Here is a 26,119-nt window from a genome sequence, read left to right as displayed (position 1 = left end):
TGCAGTTCAGTAGTGGGTTTTAATTACACTCTCAAACATTCTTTACACAGGACCAACAAGAGATGAGTGGAATTATATTAATCTGGGTTATATCTGTGTTGGCTGCAGGCCCTCTGGGAGTAACCGACACAATGTCGTATCAGTAATACGGTACGTGACCAGGTTAGGCGCCGAAATGGACGCCTGCAATGCATTTATGTGCAGCAAAAGTAGCAGCGTACGAAAATCATTTTACATCCCAGCCAATCAATAAGCAGCCATCTGTTTTAATCCAGCCCATCAGATAAACCCTGTGTGATTTCAACAAACGGTACAGTGCAGTAGAGTCGGGACAAAAACACAGCGCTTCAAGGTGGAAAGGGTGAAAGCGGCTTTTGAGAACAGGCATCAAAGGGAAAGAGGGCACACTAAAGACAGAGGAGAAAATCTGCGTAGCCTGCAGGGATTCCAGAAAACTGAACAATAAAAGCACACAATGATAAAAGCGCTTGAAACAACTGAACTAAAAATACTCTGCGGTTTAAATAACACATAAAAATTCACGCTTTGTGACAGTGAGGGTCTAGCTGGATCCTTATCACAATTTACATACATGTGACAAAAAAAAACCAACATAAAAAACCCTTGACTCCTAGGGCCTCTCTGTTAGGCTGTGATGTTTTTTTTTGCAGGTTAAACATACTGCAGACACTTTGAGATGATGAAGATGGCTGTGCGGATGCAAGTTATCTATGATAAGAATGAAAAACTGTAGAAAAATACTCCTTAACAGCCAGAGGACATTTTGGATCAAAGTGTTAAACAGCACTTCATCAACAAAATACCAACTGAGTGACGTGTACAATTAATCCCAAAGCCCGCTGAAGCTGCTGTGGTAGCCTAGCACCTTACTAACACACTGAGGTGTTTTCCCCATAGACATCTTTATTTTTTATCATCATATGTAAATTGTACTGACATACTTTATAGCTCTGTAACGCTTCGTGTGGGCTCCTCGTGTATCAGTGTTACTCTTATCAAAATACAATTACACAGTTTAGCAGTAGCTGTATTTGTTGTGCAAATTTTAGTCATTAATTTTAGACTTTTTTTCTTAACAATGCAGTTTTACAGGTTATACATTTACTCAACAACACATGAAGTCCATCTATATATATTTTTTTTCTTTTTATGTGAGAATATAAATACTGGTTTGTGAGGATGTACTGGTTTTCAGTATTTTAAACAAAAGTAAATGATCAGTAAATATCCACATGGTGGGAAGATCATTGTTAATGCCACCATTACTAGCTTATCTGCGAAATAAAGTCTTTGTGTTCTATGTTTGAAAGGAACATCAAAGGAGATAAAGTTATCAGAATGTTAAGTTAGAACATCGACACCACTTTTACCAATATTTATCAAGTCCCAGCAGCTAGTTAGCTAACGTTAGCTTTAAGTCTTAAATTGAGAACAGGTAGTTTTTTTCCCCAGGAAGATTCTGGATTTTATTACCTTTTGAAGAATCCAGACAAATTTCAGTCATTAGTTCAGTCTTTAACCTAAGCCAATTGTCTGCTGGAGATAACTGAGCATCTGCAACACAAAATCAGCATTCATTTTGGCAAAGAAGTCATTTAAATGTTAAACTACTGCCATCAGCTGTTGTAGAATCTCTACCCAGGGAGCTTTTAAATCGACAAGCCATTTAAAAGATCTTCTTTAAATGCTATGCTAAGTCAAGTGTTATACATCGGATAAATCTTCATTGCCAAAGATGTTGGCACATTTAAACTAAAATCACATTACAGTGTCAAGTGAGAGTGAGGAGGTGGCATTTGGCATGTTGTATACATTACCTACTTGTGGACATACATAATGTTCTTCAGAGCTACAGGGCAACAAATATGACACTTGGACCTCGGTAAGTTTCCATGTTCGTGTGGACCAGAAAAACGTGGCTCGAGTGGAATCTAAAACTTGGACGAGTAAAAGGACAGACCATTATACATATCAACCCTGAGCCTGGCCCAGTCAGTCATCTTCTGGATGGAACTTTTCTCTCGGGTCAGGAAACGAGCTGCCTTCTTCAGCTTGTCCTCATTCCTCTCAAGGTAACGCAAGCCCTCAGCCTGCAGCGCGTTGAGCTTCTCTTGGCGGTTCTCGTCTAAGGAGAAATCTTCGCTCATGTAGGGGTTGAAGCGAAAGTAAGTGTTTGGAGGAAGGAAGGCGTCGAGCATGGCGTGAACCTCTGGAGAGGGAAGGAGAAGTAAGAGTGAGGTCATAAAAGAGAGAATAAAAAAAATTAAAACACAATTCACTTCATACTGCCTTACGAGGGGCTAGCAAAGTCAAACCTTATCTATCAGCGCTGTTATAGGATTACAAGTGTCACTGAGTAAGCGCTCAGGGCTAGAGTGTGAGGTAACACCAAGTGAAAATGTCTAGCCTGTCTATCACGGCTGTTTTCATCTGCCTTGCATGAGCAGTTTAAAATCAACATCCTACAAATGCAAACAAACAGGCAGCGGGTAACAAAACAGGCCTGAAGCACCCAAAAAGGTTTCTGTCTGAGTTCCCACAGTATTAAAACCAACCGTCTCCAAGGCTCTGCACAACTCTACAAGGAGTAACTTATCTGGAGGTGATCTGGAGAGTTTTTATAGAGCAAATCAGTATTAGACTATTGAGTGCTGAAAAGTTATACACAGAGACAAGAACAGCTTACTCACAAGAGATAATGCATGTGGTTAAATCAGAGATGAACCTTGTTTTCATTACTTTAATAAATCACTCGTTATTCAAAATTTTATACTGTCAATCCTAAACAGTTTGGTCTTGTGCAGTGAGCTGGATGCCAACTGCTAAAAAGTGTTCTACTATTTTCCCTCTGCAGAAAGGATTAGTTGTTAGATAGTGATATCCTCACCTTCCAAGTGAAAGTCCCTTTTACCTTTCACCTACCAAATATGGAAATCCAAACACAAAACAACAACACAACGACTCCAGACTTGCTGTAGACCTTTCAAACTCGTTTCTGTGTCTTGTAAGACATGTGTTCACCAAACAAACTGAAACATGCAACCTGTTTGCTTAAACACAGGATACTGTGTTTAAGCAAACAGTTTGCACGTATATTGGATGTACAAGGAACAGCTGTTTCAAGAACGAGTGGCCCAAGGTCATTTTTCCAAAACACGTCTGAAGATATATAAAAAGTAATATTCTCCATCTTTGTCATGGAAACCCTATTAGATCTGCTTTATCTGTCCGCAACAACAAACACAGCTAAGCTTGATACACCAAAGACAAACTAGGAGGCTTGCGGGCACTAAAGCTTTTGAAAAAGAGGAAATCTGTGATAAACACTCTTTCTAATCTGCTGTTTCTAAATAACAAAAGCCCGCAAGAGAGCTAGGAAAGGGATTAATCCCAAAATACAGGACGAACAAGTGCAGAGAAGCATCTAGGTCACACACACACACTGCACCACAGCAGCAACAGGGAGGGGAACAAGCCAAATTTAGGCACAGCAGAAGTGCCCATGTCTAGAGGTGATAAGGAGACAAAGAGGTTGCCGCTACAAAGAGCCACAGTGGGATTTATCTAGAACAAAGTCGACTTGCGGTGCAGTGTTTTCTAAAAAGATACCATCAAAAATCCTAAATCTCCCCCTTAGAAAAGAAACAGAAACCGGGAATGATCACTGCTAATGTGCATTTATTTAATCTTCTTGTGTAGCGGAAATACTATAAACAGACCTGAAACAGCACCGCAAACAAAGGCAGTTCAGTTCACAGTTTTTTGTACTGCAGCCATCTTTACACTATGACTTAATCCTGTCACGGCAAGTTTCAGGCTTTCATCACTCCTTGGTTGACACAGGTGTGCTTTAGAATTTAGTTGTACATTTAGCGGTTGTCAAAGCTGTGAAACACTGGCGACCACAATAGGTCTCCATCATTTTGCGGTGCATCCTTACCTTCAGTGTCTGTAGCACTGCTGATGACGTTGGTGAGTTTTGTTTTGAGGCTTGTATATGCAGCGTTGCTTTTGCCAGTAGATTCAAAGCGACCCGTACCGAGCGAGACCACACACTCCAGAGGCGTGTCAGGCCACAAGCACTGGCACTCATGTATAGCAAGTGCTGTGGGGTTGTTAATCAGTAGACCTCCATCCTGTGAAAAAACAACAACAACAAAAAAACCCAAAAGTGCTGTTAGGCAACCTGTTTACAGGCTAGGTTTGGTGTTTCATGCCAAGACCAAAGTCAGTGAAACCAAATAATTGGGGTTTGAAACCTTTCATGGATTTTAACAGTCAATAGACAAAATTTCAGAAGAACATCTGATAAAATGAAGAGGAAAAATAAAATAAATCAATCAATCAATGTGCAGCTTTAGTGCTGCTTGTAAGTCTATTAAACAAAGAGTCCCAGCATTTCCCCTTCCCTCACAGTTTCAGTCAGACTTGCTTTGATATCAAACAACTGCCCATGAGTGCTTTCGCTTTGGATCCATATTGTACCCAAGGCAGTGGGGGAGTAACTGGAGAGGCTGCAGAATTGTTGAATAGGCATGAGGCTGAGGGGCCGCAGGGCTGGCACCAGGATCAAACACACAAGGGCCCGTTCTCATTAAGGAAGCCGAGCTTGGGGGGGTTGGGAGCCGCAGGGCCCCAAATGTCTAGGGACACAGTAGAGCGAATAGTGCTTGTTTACATGGCCGTGTGTACACACATGTTTGATCGAGAGCACATGCTCAGTGCATACAATAATGTGTGCATTTCTGATAGCGTGTGGCATATGTACACACACACACAGCAATGGGGGAAAAACACCTTGTGTGTATAAATTTGAGAGTGCGATATGGAAAACTGCTCCATCAATCCAACATGAAATTGCAAAGCTCTGGCTATTGTAGCTGGACTGGAGGAAAAGCTCCCGTTACAACTGAAAAACTTAATGTACAAGTTCTCTACGAAAACCTGGAGTGCTAAAGAGAATTGATTTGGCATTAGATAACAGTAAAACAAGTTTAAGGGTTTACTGACACACTTGCAGCTCAGCTATGATTTACTTAGACACAGAGTTCTCTGCGTCAGCTGCACTGTCAGCAGCTCGCTTGCACTGATAAAAGCTGTGCTGACACAGATCAAGCAAGTCTGTGTGTCATCAGTTCATACTATAATGAGAAATGCAAATAAATACAATTTAAAAGACACATTTTCAAAGAAAGAAAGAAAGAAAGAAAGAAAGAAAGAAAGAACCCCCCAAAACATTTTAATGATATCTGAGTAGAAACAAAGGTTATGATTGATCTGTTCAGTTTGGACAAAGAGCCAGCTGCCTTTGTATTAATCATAAAGGCATTCATTGACCACAGATATCATGAGTTACAGGCTATAGCTGGTGTTGTAATAATGAATCAACTAGATAAATAACTTCTGGTTTTATTGTCGTAAAATAAAAAGTGAAAAAAAATCTTCATTGGAAGGTCAAATCACAGAGTGAGGTGGTGGATAAAGACAGCTGCAGACATGAGCAGTCATTCCTATTACACTAATTTCAAGTACTGCACACTGCCTGGAGGACACAAAGACAGTAGTTTCTACTGTGTTCTACTTTCCCGTGGATGAGTGCACGGATTCCCAAAAAATGTGCAGGCATTTGTTCGTCCACACGGAGCTTAGCTGGGCTCAAGCAGACCCGTGTGTACTCACAGATGGGGAAACTAACACTTTGCTAACACTCGCATTACATTTCATTACTATCACAGTATTGATGTAATTATGATTCTGTTATGATTATTACAGTAGTTTATATATTGCACGCCAATTATTAATGATGGCATTGATATCAAGAAAAATCAAGAAAAAAAAAATCCCTATAGTGTAACTGCAAAAAGCACAAATTATGTATTTATTCACCATATTATGGTCTCAATTTTTCTGTGTGTTATTTCCATTATTCAACTTGTCTCTTTGCTTAATTATTGCCGCTCTCCTCGGCAAGTTTCTTCAGTTTCACCAGACTTCAGTTCACTTTATCTTCATTGAAGCAACACCACGAGTAGGCGTGAAGTACTGACTCTGGTAAATCAATCTGGGGAAGGAATTTATTTAGACTACCTACATGATTCAATAAAACATCTTCATTTGACACTAGTGTGTTAAACCCATTGCAGGAGGAAGCTTTACACAATGCTGCTAACATTTTATTCTACCTGTTTGTATAGTTCACTTTTACAGGCACTCTCTCATAAACAATGCAGGGGGCTAATACCACACCAATAAGCAGATCAAGAGAAAACTGACTAATTTCATGAGATATGAATGGATTTATATATCACTAAAATTCTTATGTACACGCTTCATCTCCTTACTTTTCTGTGATAGTAAACTAAACTTTTTCAGGTTTTGAATACCTGCTTGGACATTGCATACATTCTGAAGACATCACCACAGACGTATTTATCAAGGACGAATGAAATAATTGAGAAAATGTGACACATTTTCAGTCAAAGAGCGATTAGAGGTCAATAACGTCTGTACAAAAGAAGGGCAGGATAACCTTTGCAATAGTTCTCTATGGTTTTATGCACAGAGTAAGTAAACCAGCTGAGGTATAACAGGTTAGTATTGGTTAATAGGTTAACTGGTTAAGTCACAGCCCAAGTGAATACTGGACTAGACCATTAACGATAAAAATGGGGGAAGGGAATTTTTTTTCCCTTTATTTAAACACAAATTGATTTATACGTTATTATGACCCTGATGAAGGCCACAAGCCGAAACACATTGGTCAGTTAATAAAGTTGTTCCTCTTTACCTTTGCCTTCCTGCATTATTAGTTTCTCATCCTCTCCATGCACCTTGGAAGTAGAGCTGGGCGATATGACCCAAAATTCATATCTCGATATTTTTTAGCTGGATGGCGATATAAGATATATATCTCGATATTTTTTTTAAAGCCACAAGGTAAGAACAAAAAGAGAGTTCTTAGTCAAAGCTGTGTCCCAGATGTCACACGGGCACTTATTAACATACAGCGTAGATGTACATGAAAAAAACTACTCAAAAATAAATTATGAGCATTTATTAAATAATAATGCTCCATAAATAAAAGAAAACTATGTTGTTTTTGTGCATAACAAAGAGCTCACAATTGTGCAGTCAAAATGTAAACTAAAAGACGCTGAGCATAGTAACAAAGACAGATTTCACAGCTGCTCTGTTCCCAACTTCTACTGTGTGACTGACAGCCTGGAGTTTGAAATCCTCTTTATAACCATGTCTCTTAACAGGTGCCATTTATGGTCTTTATACACACACAATACGGTAATATTACGTTGAAGCACAGTACGTATCACTCCGCGAGGCTCCTCGGTAGCCGTAATGCTCCGACAATCCATCAAGCCGGTGCAGCTCCGTAGCTTACCAAAGTCGTACTAAAACATTTTTTGACAGATTACTGAGCGCCGTGTACCACATAAAATCGGTTCGCGGTCATCAAGCACAACCAGAATTCATACATAAGGCGCGCTGTCAACTTTTGAGAGAATGAAAGGATTTCAGGCCGTACATGGCGTTAGCGTGGTTAGCTCGTTAGCGTGGTTAGCTCGTTAACACGTTGACGCCGTCCAGCCCCACGCACGGGGCGATACGCTGTAACTCGTTAACGGAGATTTGCCGTGTCCATCTTGTCGCTGCCTGCAGGTGAAGCAATCGGGGAGGGAGGGGGAGTTGTGTTCAGTGAAGGAGAGGCGAGGCCGAGTAACGTTGAGTAAAGACAAAAGTGGACGAAAGAGAGGCAAACTTGTGGCTCCACAACTATAATTATAACGTAACATAGACTATATCGATATAAAAGATATTGTCACATCTTATATCTCGTATAAAAATATATCGATATTTTTAAAAAACTCGATACATCGCCCAGCCCTACTTGGAAGTAGGTGAAGTTGTCCCAGAAATTTTTGTTGCTATTTAAGCACAGAGAGACAGACATAAAGATAGAAAGACACTGCCAAGCATTAAACTACTGCAGTGGTTAAAATGTAACTAACATGAAAAACTACAAAGACACGTGTGTCTAATAATCTGTTATGATAATGTATAATCAATCATTACTACGATGATCTACAAGTTAGTTGCTGAGATAATAATTAGAGCCAGAGCCTCAGAGATCACTATTTAACTGGCTGAGATGGAAGTCATACAAAGAAGGCTTCACTCTGTGACAGAGCATAGAAGAACTGCTGAGGTGGCCGTTTGTCCAAAGCACATCATTATGCACCAGTAGGTTGTCTGGCAGACCGAGAAATGAATCACATAAAAAAAAAAAGAAAAAAAAGAAAGAGGAAAATGCCTGGATTGGATGTGCCCGTAATAGAGACTTAGGGGAACTTGCAGCACTGGGCACCAGTCAAACCCAGCTGGTTTGACTGGTGCTGACAAAACAACTAAGCAGTTTTCTTATCACTCACCCCAGTGTGAGAGGCTCCATTTTCTGAACTCTGCGGCAATGATGGCAACAGTCCGGGTCCAGTTATGGCTTCTTTGTGCTTAATAGCTGGGGGCAAGTTTCAGAGGCGCAGTGGTCGCGCTTGCACACAGTGCCAGGGCATATAACTTTAAAAGCAGACTGTGCAATGGTTGTCTGAGCGAGGGACTTAATGCTTTAGTTTGTCTACATCTCAGTGCACCTGCTGGAGGAGCCCAGAGCGGGTAAAAATGGTCAAGGCAATTATGAAAAATATGTTTTTCATAGAAAGACCTATTGCACCACTGAAAGACTGCTAGGCTTTCTTTCTGTATTCTCTCTCTTTTTTTTAAAAAAATGTCATTTTTTTTAGGCCAACAGCCTGTTTGGCCAACAGCCAAACAGGCAGGTAGTACCCCGACTTTTCAACAGGAGCACTATTTAACATTATTACTGCAAAAATAACTTTTTAACCATTTAAAAATAAGTGAAACTGTGAAAAGAATGTTGAGAAGAAACAGACATGACTATATTAAAGACTATAATGTCGTGTGTTGCAGAAAAATCTAATGAAGTTGGCATGCTTACTAGCTACTGCCTGGTTGCATTCTAATGTAATTTTCTCAAGACATCATACATATTGTCCATCTGTCCAACACCAGAGGAGCAGACTTGCCCAGAGATCATGCTGTCTTTTTATATGCTCTACTATTTTGACCTCTTGTCCTACAGTCAAGGGCAGGAAGTCAATAAATTGAATGGCAAAAGCTAGAACCAGAAGATGAGCGAGTCAGCTAGAGTTTGATTTTAGCCTTGCAAAGCTTACTGTACTTATGCTTCCTGGAATGCTCGGCCAGGTGAGTTTGCAAGTTGAGACTGCATAACTTCTGCAGCCAATCATCACAAGGTTTGGTTGTTGGATTATTTGAATATGACAGTACTGTAAGGCAATGGCAGACACAAACAATAGTTGCTTTGACAATAATTTTTTTTTTTTAAAAAAAGTGTTGCTAAAAGAAAAAAAGTAGCATTACTTGGGATTTGTTGCATGCTATTGCAGGACAGCAGCAACTCCTGATAGACTAAGATACTCTACACACTGTTTTTTATCAAAGTCCAACCGACAGAGGACTTTTAATACTAATAACGAGATCTGGCAATTTAAAAATTCAATACTCCAATGTACTGGACAACATTTTTTTTTTCACGAATTTCCCTAACAACTGTTACACGTATTATTTATTCACTCGTTCACGCTCTGCCCGAGTCTGCTCAGATTAGATGACTGTTGTGTTTGCGGCTTTCCAAACCAGCAGTAAAGTCGCAGAGAACTCTCTGGTGGACAAACTATGCAACATCAACACTTATAACATGGTTGAAAGGTGAAAAGTCTTTTTTTTTTTTTTTAACTTTTTCCATTTTTGTTCATTGGCCAATACAAATACCAATACTTTACCTTTTTACATTGGCCAGTACTACATTTTCACACAAAGATTCTTGAGGCCAGAGCACATCTGGATGATGAATTAAGCTGAAACTATGATCCACTTGGGACAAACTGCAAATAAGGTTGCATGCAAAATGGCCCCACTCAAGCTGTCTGTCAAACGCGCAGCATGACGCGAGGCAAAGGTCACTTCCATTTACGAGGATTTAGAGCTGTAATGCTGCTTATACTCGAAATGACTCAGTCTCACTGTAAACAGGAACGCCATGTGTCTACAGACTAATGTCCTCAGAGAGTACACCCCTGTCAGTAGCAATCATCTGACCGAAATTTAACCCCCTTTGAGGTTAAATTCTCTATCAGATAAAGAGGAATGCCAACTCTGAATTCTGGCTTTCATAGAAGCTTAATGATTTCCTGTGACAGTGTTTGAGTCTTTCTTCCGGTGTTATGCGTTAGTTACTACTCTGAGGATCAAAGCTCGTTTAGCCTCGCCTTTGCCCTTCAGGGTCTAATGGCTAATTCACAAATGTGCTCATCACTTCTATGAGTCTGTATGCAAATATACCAAGTTTTCACCTAATTGGGGCTCCCACACCCAAGGGGACATTTTTTCAAAAAACCGAATGGCTTTAAAAAGATGTTGTTCTTACAGTATATTCTGGAATAAAAATTTCTCTCAGTTAAATGAATAATATTGAGATTTGCATGATTCATTTACACTGCTGCTTAAAAAAATGTCTCCACTGTCATTAACTTTTGGGAGCTTATCTTCATTGTGTCAGTTTAAGCTGCATTATAGGGGGAAGAGCTGATTTGAATAGCAAAGAGGTGCTATCGTGAGATCACTAAAAGTCATTTCACGCCCCAATGTATGTCAGCTCCCATTAGCTGGGACAGCAAACTTCATCCCATTCATCCAGCCTGTGCGCCTCTGCATCCCTCTCCCTCTCTAACCCGTGGGTAAACCTTCAATACTCATTTGTGCAAGGGTTCATTATGAACGACCACAACACAGAAAAGGAGGGAGCGTCAGCTTAAATCTAAATGAGGTGAACCTTTTGAAATAGAGCCTGGTGTAGCATTCAAATCTCAGCTCCGGGGAGAAGCTTTAGTCATTACACTTTCTTCTTTTGCTCCTCTGACAGGGATGGACCGAGGAGCACTAAGCTCTGTAGTAATTTGTTATGACGCCCCGCCAATGAGGCTCCGTTCTCACAAATGATTAATTAGGGAAGAATTACATAAGTCATGGACATCCGATTAAGTCTGTCACAATACCAGAATGTTTTCCAGAGATGGTCGTTCACTTGATAAGCAGATAATTAGGCTGCCAGGAAAAAAAACAACTATGAATCTTCCAAATCAATTCATACCATTTGCACACAAAATGAAGCCATCCCAGTCACTGCCTGTGCAATCAGAGAAATAAATCTGCTCATTGACCAAAATGAATTCCCCAATGGTTTCGAATACACATAAAAAGCATCATTGTGATCTGCAAGGATGGAACTGAAACGGTGTGAGCACCAGTCCTAAATGGCAGCCAGGTCAAGTCAAAGGGCTTCATGCCATATTAAGTAATTCCATGGACTAGCTCTTCACTTGACCTTATAGCTTTATGGGCCCCTCAGGTCACCGTGAGGTTCAAATCATCTTCCCAGGCTATAAACAGAAGAAGGACTCATCTGTAAGGGTGCCAGCTTTGCCCCCAGGCAGCCAAAACAATTGAGATGTACTGCGGACAGTTACCTTTTCCCACACGTTCTGTGAATACACGACCACACATGAACACCCAATATTGAAACAATGAATCATCCCTGTCGACCGCAGCCGCTGAGATTAAACTGTGACAATTCATGAAGTGATATAAATGCCTTCAGAAGCCTTTCTCCATATTTACTCAGACTAAAGTCACTCTAGGCCTTATGCACATATTTGACATATTAAAAAGCATGATTTCAAAACTCATCCCCTGGACAATTTAGACTAAATTCCCCTGGTGTTTTGCTAAGAGGATGATGGAAGACACACCTCCGTGACAATATATTGCAACGCGAGGTTTAAAGCCGTGAATTCTTTCCAGGGTCTGCAGTAAAGAAGTCATCTGAATGTGATGCGCAATTGTGAAAAGGCGAGGGCGGTCAGAGACGAGGAAGATTTGCTGAAGCTTCCACGCAGCAGTCAGTCAACATAATAAGTGGACCAGCATAATCCTCAAACAAGTGTGCCAGCTCAATCGAGTGTTTGTGCATGTGAGAAAAAGTGTGTTCTACAGAACGAAAGAAGAAGAAGAAATGGCCATTTGAGCAAACAGAGGTGATGTGACAATCAGAGGTGGGTGCTAACAAGTTATTCAAGTGCACACAGCTCAGAAAATGTAACTTTCAACTAAAATGCACTTGTTAGAGGAGTTTTAAAGAAGCATAGGTTTCACTCTCACTCGAGTCATTTTTTGCAGAATTATCACTCCTACAACTCTATTACGCTTGACTATTTTACTCATTTTACTATTTATCTCCTGGCCTTCTATTAACGATGACTGCTACGATTCTATTCAGAACAAAATAACAGCCAAATTATCCACAACATTGCATAATATTGCATTTAATTCCATTTAATTATAATTATAGCACTTTTGAATTTATCCAACACCACTGGCAGGTCTGATTAACAGATAACTGCAGTGCAGTAAATGAATGAGTGAGCGCTGCTCTGAAGTCAGTGCATGTGAGAAGTGAAGGAACAAATATGCTGTTTGCAGAGTTTAATAAAATTAACAATGAAATATCACCTTATTATGTCCCATTGAGCCTCAATGAGACACCAGACAGTAGAAAATAATATCGCCAATCAAAAATGTCAGATTTACTTTCTTATTTGGCTACGAAAGGTTTTCACATATGCCTGCCTATCAAATCAGAATTAAGCAGCTCTCATTGTGCGTCACACTGCTGCGTTCATTGTCATTAATTAGTGTCTGTTTTATGAGTTGCCGTACTTTAATCAAGTGAACTGTGTGGCTCGCATCAGTCTGTGTTATGCTGAAACCTATTCACTAGTGATGGGATTTCCGGCTCTTTTTAGAGATCCGGCTCTTTCGGTTCGGCTCACTAAAAAGAGCCGGCTCTTTCGGCTCCGAACCGGCTCTTCAGGTTGTTTTGTTGCCTTAATTAATTTATTATTAACAATAATATAAAATTATGCACAAAAGGAATTACTAACGTAAAAAAAAAGTGGTTTTATTTATATATGTTTATATATAAATATATGCCGTGGCCCCTAGAGACAAAGCACGTACAAACTCCAAAACACATTTCAAGCATGAACTGAACTTCCAAAGCAGAGCTACTAGATCACTTAAATTACACAATTGAAAGCATGTGTGTATTGTTTGTGTATTTATACACTGCTCTCATATATATTCAAATAATTTTTAAAAAAGTTAATTTACCTGTTACTACCACACACCAAATCGGGTCGTTGGTACTTGCTGGCTTGTGTAGCCACTAGGTAATAAAAGCTCAACACTGCGCCCAGCATCCTGGAGCACTTCTGTTGTCTTTTGTACGTGTTTTGAGTTTTTACGTGCTTCGGAGTTTTTACGTTTTTACGTGCTTCGGAGTTTGTATGTGCTTCGGAGTTTGTACGTACTTCGAAGTTTGTACGTACTTCGGAGTTTGTAAGTGCTTCAGAGTTTGTAAGTGCTTCAGAGTTTGTATGTGTTTTTACGTGTTTTGGAGTTTGTATGTGCTTTGTCTCTAGGGACTGTAAATATACTTTTATTTATTCACTCCACATAAAATGTAATAAATAAATCATATAATACAAAAATCAACTATTCACATTTCAAATTTTAACTATTTAAATTTTCAGCTTTTTCCTTTTACAAATTTAAAGTGAAACAACACAAAACACTGCAAACCACAACACAATTAAATATAAATTAAAATATGAAAACAAAAAAAAGATGCATATTCTCTGTCATATGGGCCCGCATGAATAAACTTTCTGAATCCTTTATCATCTGCAACCGAAAATAGTTGTGGATGATTACTATACCTTTCTAATGTGACGTTTTTGTCCCTGGCTTTCTTTCTCTCTCTCTGTTCCTGTGCTACTGAGTGTAACTACCGCCCCTCCCCCCTCTGCCCAGCGTAAAGCACAAGGCTCGCGTGCGGAGTGAAGCGGAAAAAAAAGTGCGAGAGAGAGAGGCTGAGAGAAAGAAAAAAAAAAAAAAAACCCACGTGACGGCTCGCGATAAGGAGCCGGCTCGCGTCGTTCACGTCAAAGAGTCTGTTCTAAGAGCCATTTCGTTCGCGAATGACCCATCACTACTATTCACACCCTTTTTTGCTATTACAATAACGAACTGATTCATTTAGTTTAAAGCTTTATTCTCATATTGTATTTTGTTACAGTAGCCGAGATGCAACGTTAGATAATTTTAGCTTTTTTATTGTTGTAATTTTATTACACTGTCTGAAACAGGTCTCTTTTGTAAACAAGACATTGATTCTCAATGGGATTACCTGCATGAATAAAGGCTATATCAAAAAATACATAAAAACTAAAGACAAAAACTTTTTTATTTGCATCTTTTGCAATGATTACTTTTGCTTAAGTATGTGTTTTCATAAGGCAGCTCTACTTAGGTACATTCTTGGAGCCACTCAAGCCACCCCTGTTAAAAATGGGAGATGGGACTTATCCTCAAAGGACAAAGATCCTGAGTCAGTCTCAGAAGAGGAAGCTGTCTGCAGCCTGGCTAAAATGTGAGCTCCAACCTCTAACAGTCTGCAGGCCAAGTTCCCAGGGCTTAACATGGGAAGAGCAAGCAGGGATGAGAAAAAGTTTAAAAGCTCTGCTTCACACCCTGAATCTACAACATCTCCTCTCTCCTCTCTGCTTCATATGAGTTAGTGCCATATACAAATATATCATTTATGACCAATAATTCCATCTCCAGAAGCCTTTAAGAGGGGAAAAAAGTAAAGAAAAAAATGAATTAAAATGTTAGGATCTCTTCAGTTGTGCCATTTAATTATGCAAGCCCCTCTGCCTTTTTTATGTCATTCATAGTCACAGATGCCACATTTAATGCCTTCCTGTACTAATTTATGTCTACTCCCTCGTTCATTAGTGACAAATACGTATGGGAGGGCTGATGTGACCTATTCATTTGTGGCTGAGTGAAGCCTTTCGGCTGAGCACGGTGCCACGTTGGGGCTCCAAGGGGTCGCACTGGGGGTGGTGGTCCACTAGTCCAATGTCTCCCATCAAATGCTGGCAGGGGTGGGCACAAAACAAGCTCCCATTCCTTCCCATCGCCTCAGGAGACACCATGGCAACTAGGCCAAAAAAACCAAACAAAAAATGGGTCCTCCTCACCATTCCTGGCATGCCCTGGCATCCACTGTGAAATGTCTGAAGGCTTTTACTTCTGTCTTCTTTAGAGTCGAGATAACTGAGCGAGCTTTAATGTGGAACATGCGCCTCCTCTCTCGCTTCATCTCATCTATCCCCCACCCCACCTCTTTTTCCCTTGTTCCCCCCTCACTAAAGGATGCTGTCCACGGCTATGGTAGTGAGTGTGAGGCTTTGATAATGCCATGGCTCTGCTTCAAAGGTCTCGCTCCAAGTTACAATTTTCCCAGTGTTAGTAGAAAGAATCTATAGAATCTAGGTGTTTCTCCATCAGGTTTCCATTCCAGCCTGCAGATCCCAGATTCATCAACAAACACTCATCTGTCTTCGAAAGCTGCTTAAGAAGTCCAACCTTCGTTCAGCACATGCCGTTACAACTCTTGCGTTCGCTGTCACAAAAGGTTGATTGTCTGAGGGCTTGAATTAAGTGGGAAAGTCTGTGGGCGTCGGTGGAAAAGAGCGAGATGACTCTCTCTCTAGGGAATCCTGACATCATACACACAGCATGTTATGTTCACAACTGGTCTCAAGCAGGCACCAAATAAGTCATCAGACTGGGTGGCATTTTGAAGATGGTCAAACATTCACATGGAATTTAGATTGCTTAAAAGAAACCGTATATGAACAGGAGCTTGTTACATGTCCTGCTCTTGGATTTTGCTGTGTAATCATAATTAGAAACTCATTAAAATTACATCTGAACTATCATCACTCAGGTTTCCATTAGCTTGAGCAAAGTAGTCTTTGCTTCAGTAAAGAAAACTGACAAATAGATGAGGATAGAATTACTAGCTCTCTATAAAAAAGTCTTTTTTTTTTTTAAGTATTTCTAAAGTGCTGTTAAACATCTGCTGATTCTCTTCAGGATTGGAGCCCATCCGAGCTCCCATAAGGCAAAAGGCGGGGTACACCCTGGACAGACTGCTGTTAAGCGCTTTGAGAACTTTTCCAAACATCCTGGTTTTATTTTGGATGCTTCTATTATTTTCATTTTGCACACACAAACATTTTTGATTTGACAAAAATCCAAAATTCCAGGGTCAAATTCTTAGCCTCCCAGATGCTAATAGTTAATTCTGTACCCTTCTTGCTGGATAATAGCCTGCAGTTACTAGTTTTCAACAAGTTTCACCTGAGTGACCCAGCCCATTCTTCTTTGGCGAACCTCTCAAGCTACTCCAGATTTGTTGATCTTCTGGCATGAACCTCAGGTTTTCAGTTCACCCCACAGATTTTCATTAACATTCAAGTCAGGGCTTTGTGCAGGCCAGTCAGAAATGTTCTCTTTTGTTTCTGGAGGTAGATCTTCACCAGTAGCGGCACATATTTTGTGTCATTGTGTTAAGAGACAAAGCGATGAACTGGACCGCGTTTTGCTGCTGACTGCTGGAGATTTCCCTTTGAAAATCTTCACATATCCTGCTTTCTTCTTGATTCATTCATTGAGCAGATTCCTGGTTCCAGATGCCCTGAAACATCTTCACAGCATAATACTCCCACTACTGTGGGGACGCCGTTGTTTCGATTGTACCCCTCTCCTTTCTTTCTCCAGATATAACCACATAATCTTTCTCCAGGTTGTTCTTGGCATACTTCAGTTTGACTTAAAGGTGTCTCTCAGGAGTAGAGTTTTGTTTTTGCAGCCCATTCAGGATTCTAGTGGCTGTCATCTTCGAGACTACAACACCTGTCTCGGTCAAGTCTTTCACTAGTGTGTTGGCAGTTGTTCTGGGGTCTTTAGACACATCTATCACTATTTTTCTTGACAGAGTCTTTGAAATCTTTCACTTCCTACCTCTGCTGGGCTTGTTCTGTACTGTGTAGCTCTCTTTTGAATTTCTTCATGATACTTCACACTCTAGTTGACATTTGGAAACACTGACTGTAACTTCATATATCCATCTCCTGTTTTTCAGGGGCTAATAATATTGACCCTGGTAATTGAGTTTTTTTCTGATATTGTGTGCAAACAGATATCATTTATTTTTTCCTATAGAAACTAGTATGGTGGGAAATGCAATGTTGAAAATCCCTTGCTAATAATTTTGTCCTTATCTGTGAGTCTAACTTCATATGATGCCTATATCAAAATCAACATAATCCGAATTTACCAAAAAGATACCATGAAGCCTTTGATACACTAGGATTAAATTAAATTGACTGATTTGGGCAAGTTATTTTATCCTCTTACATCTCAATAGATCTTAAAATTTGAAATGAAAAATCAAAACACGGGGTGAGTTAAATCTCAGCTTAAACAGCATGAACTCTGTGTCTCAGGAACCACAAATAAGGTGTGCATTAAAATATACACGTTTGGTAGCCAGACATATCCTGGTGTTACATACAAATGTAAGTCATCTTCAGGATAGTAAATACAAGTAAAAACACTCCCAAAACTGCAAGAGCTGTACAAACGCTCCGTATGCACATGAATTCTCAGTCAAGGCCTTTGAATATTCTTCAGAGATTTATTAGGTTAAAATTAACCCTAGCTCTTGTTACCAAGAGCTCATTTTAATTTTACTCAGTTCTTCAGTTGGAATTTTATCTTGACAGACTTGAAATAAAAATAAAACAGCTGTAACTGATTTCATGTCAGATGTGTTAAATATATTAAACTACTGATGGCGTCTCATCATCTCAACGTACGAGGCCTCCTGCTGGCCGCCAACTAAGTGATTTTGCAAAAGCAGCTCCATAATTAGATTGTCTGTATTTTCTTTCCAATGAAGCAGATGTAGCAGTCACACAGTTTTGTGTGATGAGGGAAGCTCTGGATTGGGATAATTTATGCATCAGAGGGAGACCTGCTAGACGACATGCTGGGGAAATCTCCGACTACAGGTGGGTTTTCATCATCCAGTCTCTTTCATTCTCTCCCCCTGCACTTCATTCACCTGCACACCTAACACAGCTTCCAATTAGGAGTGCTGGAGCTCGCCCGTGTGGGATATTGCCTTTGATGTAAACACACTCTCATTCACGTGTGATGGATCTACACTAAGTTCATCAGAGTCTGATCATCTGTGTTTTTAATGTAAATTTAAGGAGATTCCCACACTTGTATGTGGCAAATCAAACACAGGCTACGTCAACTGAATACTTAGACTGTAGTGGAACATTATTCCCCACCTTATCCCACCTGTGTTTTTGCCTTTTTAAAATAAGCAGCATGACTACTCTAAATAAAATAAAACAAGACGTTTACCCAGTTTCTGGTGTGACTTTCCTCATAAGGTTTCTTATATCGTCTGTGCTTTCTGCCATTCCATTTGCTTAACAGAGCAACCTCTGTTTTCCATTACAGAGGCTTAATAATTTTGCTGATTTATTGATCAGCAAAATGGCAAAATGGACAGGCGGTTTGTTATGTTGCTGATGGCTAATGCGAACCTGTTTAGTGGAGATGGATTTAAGTGCGTCTCACGACGACTCTACCCCTCATTCTTCTGTCAAAATGTAGCTGACTGGAAATAAACACTAACAGAAAGGAAAAAGAGTTCCTCCCTCTCACTTGCTCTGCAGAGAATTTTTCTCATTAGAATTCTCAAAATCCTTCAAAACTCTCCAGCATTGACACTGACTGTGCGGGGCATGTTAATCTAGAAGACTAAGACTAAAAGCTTTAATACTGCAGCAGCGGACTGCAGTTGAAAAAAAGAATTTGCATGAACACTAAATATCAGCGCAATTCTCAGCTGGCCAGCAAAGGTCTGTTGCAAAATGTTGCTGAACAGAAGTAATTATAGGATGTGGACTAGAAAAACTTTACTGGAAAAATCTCTGTTTTCCCTAAAATGACTATAAACCCTGAACTATTGGTCAAATTATACAAACTGTATTCATGTTGAACCAACAGTACAGTTTATATGCCAAATCTGAGGCTATTCGTCTACTAAAACTAAGCTAAATATGAAAGAACATTTCAATTAACTCAAATAAAAACAAAAATACTGGCAGCCACCAGTGGCCCTCAGCCTCCAAGTAGATACAGCAAAGGTAGAAATTATAAAATCCTATGTTGCCTCATTCTCGCATTCATATAAAACCAGCTTAATTAAAAACTGACATAAATAAAAATGTCAGTTTGGCGAAATTTGTCAGTACAGCCAGAATCAGGAGGATTTCTCACTTCGTAACAGCTGTGAATGGGACTGACCTGGTGGAGATCATTCCCCAAAGGGAACTCCTGGAAATACCCGGGGGCTGCTGATGTGGCGCGGATGGCCTGCCAAAGCTGATGCTGGCAGCCCCCAAGGTAGTGTGAGCACATCCCAGGCAGCAGGTTGTAGTTCCTAAAAACATATGCCTTCAGAGGAGTGCCCCGATTCACAATGGTGCTCACAGCTGCCACCTGTGGGTGAGGGCATCAACATACAGGGTGACTTTCTTTTTCAGTGTCAGGTTGTAGTTGAACAAAAGCAGACAAGAAATGCAGGCATAATATCTAGGTCGACATTCTGACAGATCAATTTTATGTCATCACTGAGCTCTGAGCCTCAGAGGAGACATGCTGACATCTGAAAAGCATATACTCTTCTTTAGGCCCACTTTCTTATGGCTTTAGAGCCTATTTTTTTATCTGCCAAGAAGAACAGAAATGCGAGGAAAATGGAGAAAGAAGGTTTCTGAGTAATATACAAGTAAACAAGGTGAGGCAAAAAACACGCTGGGGGAATAATGAGTCAGACCATCTCATAAAGCTCACCTTGGGGCAGTCAGGGTTTCTTGAAGTCTCCACCATGAGGTGAGAGCCCATTTTCTCTCTATGGAGGTTCACAAAGGTGATGTTATTTTCTAGTGTAGAGGGTTTAGAGTAGCATAATGACTAAAGGTAAATGAGTTCCCTTCAAAGGAATGCTGACTATGATTAATCATACAGTAATCTTTATTCTGTAATATAGCTTTCAGACTTTTTCAACAAGCAGCTTTTTTTGTTGTTTGTTTGTTTTTTGTTTTTTTAGGCATTTCTGTATTTTAATTGCTCCCATGGCTGTCGAAGATCCATTGTTGTTGCATGGCACCGCAATAAAGGAGAAAGAAAAGGCGCTCATCTAGACACTGATCATGAACTATGACAGCAAAACTCACTTGAGGATGTTCTCCCACGCTTCACTGTCATAGAAAGCGTGGTTCCAGCCCATCTTCATGGTGCCGACAAATACATTCTGCTTGAAAATATCTGAGCCCAGCTTTCGGTACAGATCATCACACTCTTTCAGAGGGATCTGGAACATGCCTAGCATGAACCCGAGCACAGCACCTGAGTTAAAACAACCAGAAACATTCAAATGAGAGTGACTGAGATGTACTGTCAATTGAACTGCTGTAAACAGGAGGTAGAGGAGGTTCAGACAATCCTTTGAGAAAGCATCGAGGAACAGCTTGTTCGCGTCCTCAAAGATGATGTTCATACAGTAATGAACCAGGTTTACTGGAAGGAAACTTACTGAAGGATCATCTGTTATAACCAGATGCTTTGGAGATCAGTTTACAGGATGTGAATAGGAATAACATGGTTAGAAGACTGATCAAGTATCCCCAACAGGATTAGCGAGTCACAGTGGCACAATGTGGGCAAAAGTGCCAGATGTGGCCCCAATAGGTTTCTAAATGTGTGAGAACACCATTTGAGGCGTGTTGTCACATTTGACAACTCTCACTAAATCTGAAAATGGAGTATAACCAGCTGGTGGAGATTAAAACATATAACTGAGGGAATGCTGGACAAACAGAAACTTCTAACAGTGATTAAAGCCCAATGTGCTTTGCAAATAAACAGCAGGCTTTTAATCTATTTTTAATCAGTTTGAGGTTGGTCCACAGCTCCCCCTTGTGGTGATTTAATATCAAGGAAGCGCCTAATGCTCTTGACAGTAAAATGCTTGTAAATTTTATGAATTTATTTTATGAATTTAAAATCAACTGTAATGAAAGCAAAATTAATTGTGCAATTGTACAATATTAGTTCTCACCCAGACTGAGAGGAAAGGGGCTGCTGGTGAAATTGAGGTCAAAATTCAGAGCAGAGCAACAAATAGGTCAGTGCTGCCTGTACTCTGCTAAGTGTTGCACTTTGTTCAGATAATCTATATACATGCCTCTGACTATACAGAAGTAGGGCAGGAGGACAGCGTACCTGTGCTGACACCACAGATATAATCAAACAGTTTGTAAGTGGGTTTCCCAGTCAGGGCTTCTAGCTTCTGTAATGTCTGAAGGGCAACAATTCCCCTGAAAGTAGAAAGCCAGACAAATACATGGATACATGCATGAGACGTTAGTAACCAACTCTTCATCAAGAGCACAAGATTTAAAGACTAATAGAAGAAGTGTACAACCTTTGACACTATAAACTTGATATCATCAACTCATATCTTAAAGTAAAGACGAGTGTGGGGGCAGGGGAGTGGAGTTGAGCGTGTACCTTAAACCTCCTCCATCTATGGACAAGATCCTTATTCCTCTGCCTTTGACAGGTTTATGATAGCCCACCAGAGCGAGTGCTTCTCTAACGGCTGCTCTCAGACCCGGATCGTTAGCCTGTTCCAGACGGAGGAGGCAAGGGATAACTTTCTCCTGACAAATACAAACATAGCATGACAGTCAGCACCGGAAACAGAAAATGCTGTCAATCCACCATGAAGTGGTGTGGACTAGAAAAGTAGGAAAGTAGAGGTGAACCGTCTCTCTGTTACGAGACGTAGCTGCGCTCTCAAAACCAAAACTTCAACATCATAACAGGTGAACAAATATCAAAACAATCAAAGTTCAGGCATGCATGAATAAACACTCTTCTTTTTGATCGTGCATTATATTCTCCTTGTTTTGATAATGCATCATGATTACTTCCTGTTAGATTTACTCTTTCCTTGTATTTGTCACCCTGCATCCCATCTAATTCTGCTGCCTGATATCAGTCAGCACATAGTTACATAAACCAGGGCACAAACTATCGACACTTACTGAATCAGAGGTCATCCCCACTGTTTCCATGAAAAAGGCTGAAACCAGTTTCGCTCATTCACCAGTCATTATTTATTCAGACTGAATTTAGCGAAAAATACACAGTGCAATCAATTTGCAATGAGAAATTAATGTTGACCTTCGTCGTCATGGTTAAAAATGGATGGGGGTCGATACTGGTGTGACCACTGCACATCTGTAAAACTTTGATCAGAAATAAAACATGACAGCTAAAGGTACTGCAAACAGACTGAGCAATGTGACTGAAATAAATGCCGAAGATGTCTGAAGAGATTCTTTTTTCCCCCCTCACAGCATGAGTGCATGAAAACTTAAATATCATTACATTTATTTCCGTAGCCACTTGCAAAGTGAGGCTCTCAACAATATGAGAAACCAAAAACTGGATTTACAGAGAAAAACAACCTTGGTTTAAAATACTGGTTAGTATTTGTGGTATCACTGATTTGACATAAATCTATGTAACAGTGTGCAGTCTGCATTTAGAGCTGTGTGTAACCTGCTGAGCGCAGCTCACAGACTGACATTTTGCAAGCGTCGGAAAATTCTCAAATACAATCAGAAAGCATAACGTATATGATTCTCAGGCTAATGCTGCAGAAGCTCAGAAACTGACCATACAGCATATACAGACCGTACATACATAACACGGAAATTAACATGTAAATAAAAAGAAACATGCTGCTGAAAACAGTTTTGACAACACCGTCAGCTCTCTATAAAAAAAAACATCACCCACGTGTGGATGTTAATCTGCTGGAAAATGAAAAAGAAAAACCATCTTTACTGTGTAACGCAATTGGCTGCTTTTGCTGCGGAGTACGCCGCACACACCCACACAGTGTTTCTGTGTTTTCAGCTCTTTATTTACAGTTTTGCCTTTTCAGGCTGTTGTTGCTGGCTGGTTCGCACAGTTGCTGCGACAATTGCGCGCCCGCAACTGTCTGCTTTCAGTTCCCTCATCCTCTCGGATCCTGGCGTACCGCCCAAATAGGGGAGGCATGATCTCCAGCTGTGTTGGTCAGTCTCCCCTGGCACTGCCCCATAAACCCACTGCACCACCCCTACCCTGCAGCTGAGCCACAGACCACACCTCGCCACAAACTGCTACATTTCTCACCTTCACTGCAACGCCACGAGTCTCTGGAAACTCCAAGAGGTGGTAACTTAAGTCCTCCACCCTGTTGATATAGACCTTTACATCTGATGCCCTGTGGAGAGCCTGAACCAGTGCCCGGGTTCGATTGTCCACACTCACTCTTGCAATAATCTGTGACATAAAAGCAAAAAAATAAAAAATACAAAATACAGTACATTAATTCCTCACTAGGCAGGTATGATGGTTGCTGTGAATATTACTTATGTGCTTGATATATTATTTAATATGTTATAATAATATCTAAGACCATGTATGTTATGCACATTTAGGTCAATCCAGCATTGCCACAAACTAGATGTCAGACTTGCTTAGATCTCCACAACATAAAGGCCCCCGTAAGCCTATAAAGCGCCCTCTCTCTGTGGCCCTGTAACTTCTCAAGGGGGTTATTTTTGAATTATAGCTTCCCAGAACTCCCAGAACAGCAAGTCGACATCCTTCCAATAGACATATAGAATAACAAGTGCGCTAGTCTGAGTTTGAATTGTGGACACTCTGTTGTATTACACTATACTATACTGGATCATTTTAATATGCATATAATGTTTCACTCAAACACAGACAAAAAGCGTAACCCACATAGACAAAATCTGGGACTATTGAAAAAAAGTTGATATTGAGTAGAATGAAAGCAGAAAGTCCTATAGCATACCCGTAGGATTCTCAAGGAACAGGTTATTAAAAATATATGGCTTACTACAAAAGGAAAAATTTATGAAAGAAATACTGCTGTGCTGTAAGCCCTACCTTTTCCCTTTGGTGCAGAAGTTTCTTGGCTTTCTCCTCCGCAGCCTTCTGCTCGTTACTAACCTCAGCCTGTTTCACTGGCACGTCCTCTGATTTCTTTTCCTCCAGTACAGCGCTCGTGGACTCTCCTGTTCTGAACTTAGGAACAAGAGGTGCTATGTAGTTCCCAACAAATGCCTGCACAGTTGGAGCTGAATAAGACAGGTACTGTCCTAAACCCCTCTTTGGGGGAGCAGGGTCTTTCTTATCAGACACCGGCATGAGGTCTGAGGTTTGTTGATCCTGAGAGGAAGTGGAAGAGCTTTCAAGATGCTCTTCTTTCTTGTCCTGAGTGTTTATGCTGCTGCCAAAGTATGAGTTGACGTGATTTGCTACATAGGTGTAAGTCTCACCCAGGTTCACTGAAAAGGTGCTCGGATGGAAGAGGTCTGTGGATTGTTTGGGCATTGTGCTCTTGCTCTCCAAATCATTCAGCGATGGCTGGAGCTCCTCTTGCCTCCTGGAACGAGTAGCTTTGACGCCAGGAGCAATACGTCTCAGTTTTTTCTCCCTCGGTTCAGTTACAGTTGGGACTATAGCAGTGACAGTCTCTTGGATAGAAGTCTGAGTATGAGTGGAGGTAATGGAACTTGTATCACATGTGGCAGAAGTGGAAAGGGACGGATTGGCAGAAGATCTCTGAACAACAGGTTTCTGAGCAGTTGATGCTAGAGAGAGAGCAGCATTAGAAGGATCGTAAGTGGATGTGACTGTATTCTCATCAGGTTTGGGCCTTGTCTCAACACTGGCTTCAGCATTTTTATCAGCCTTTAAAGAATTAGGTTTGAGTCTGGAGATCTTTGACATAAGCTCTGTATGTGTCCCACTCACAGCTTTGGAAACTGTGTCCAGCGTGCTCCTGACACGAGACATATGTCGGCTCAGGCCAGCAGACCACTTTGAAGCTGAAGTGTTCAAATACAGGGTGCTGGTGTGGAGGCCAAGCCGATGTCTAACTTGGTTACCTTTAAAGAACCCCACCTTGCGACTCTTGGCCCTCAGGTGGTGAATGTGCCTCCAGCTGAGATAGCATTCCTTATGGAAAACAGGCTGCTGTGCATGACTCTTACAGTGAAACGCACCACACAAAGGCAATGATGCTGCTGGTTTGTGAGCATGGGACTGCCATATAAGCAATGCTCTACTTATTTTCACCCAGGTATTTGAAGCCCATCTGTGATTCATATTCTTTCAGTCCACAAGGGTTTAACCCATTCGAAGAAATATCAAGAGTACACCCGTGCTTTCCCCATTCATTAACCTGGTAATGAAAAAAAAAGTTTACATCACCACTACATACACCCAATAAGGGAAACACTGTATAGAATTAATAACCACAGAGCGTAATGCTATATCAAATCTATCATTGTATCACACACTGTTTATAGTAAATTGTTGACTTAAATTTGCAAGTCAATAAAGCCCTTTGGAATGAATCGATTTAAAAATAAAAACGAGAAAAATTATTTTTAGCAATTGCATAACAGAAAAAAATACCAAAAGAGTTCTTGTTAATCTGGTGTTTGAGTATCGCTCAACTTTTAACAAGCACACTATTTCATTAACTGTCACAGGTGAGAGGACAACAGGTTCACTGTTAACTATGTCAACATCAGCAACTAGCTAACAGAGTACCGCTAAACGCTAGCTTTTATACAGGCCGCACACAAAACAACAAGGCATACCAGTCCTTTGTTTTGCTGTTTCACGAGAGACCAGATTCACTTAATCCTTCTATTAAACGGCCATCCTTGATTAACCATAACACAAAAGCATAACACCTTACGGGAGTGTAATAGGTCGCTCGACCCGATGCCTAATTTCCAGAGTGATGTGACATCAACAGTCG

The 26,119-nt window shown here is 40.5% G+C and overlaps 1 protein-coding gene across 2 annotated transcripts; it reads right to left on the bottom strand.

Moving 5' to 3' along the window:
* LOC102799829 (calcium-independent phospholipase A2-gamma-like) lies at positions 1-26,119 on the bottom strand. Of its 2 annotated transcripts, none has more exons than XM_006782539.3 (10): positions 26,057-26,119; positions 24,232-25,531; positions 23,446-23,595; positions 21,766-21,917; positions 21,478-21,572; positions 20,430-20,601; positions 20,047-20,104; positions 19,498-19,692; positions 3,962-4,157; positions 1-2,230 (listed from the first exon to the last, which is right to left on the bottom strand). In XM_006782539.3, exons 2-10 carry the CDS (start codon positions 25,453-25,455, stop codon positions 1,953-1,955), a joined length of 2,520 nt encoding a protein of 839 aa, XP_006782602.2. In that variant the 5' UTR covers positions 25,456-25,531; positions 26,057-26,119; the 3' UTR covers positions 1-1,952. The 2 variants fall into 2 exon arrangements, with proteins under 2 accessions (XP_006782602.2, XP_006782601.2); XM_006782538.3 differs by having other exon boundaries at positions 25,956-26,108.

The sequence above is a fragment of the Neolamprologus brichardi genome, chromosome 7 (assembly GCF_056152115.1).
Source record: "Neolamprologus brichardi isolate AB-2024 chromosome 7, ASM5615211v1, whole genome shotgun sequence".
NCBI lineage: Eukaryota > Metazoa > Chordata > Actinopteri > Cichliformes > Cichlidae > Neolamprologus > Neolamprologus brichardi.
Note: the sequence above shows the minus strand (reverse complement) of the source record. Positions and strands in the feature narration are given on the sequence as shown.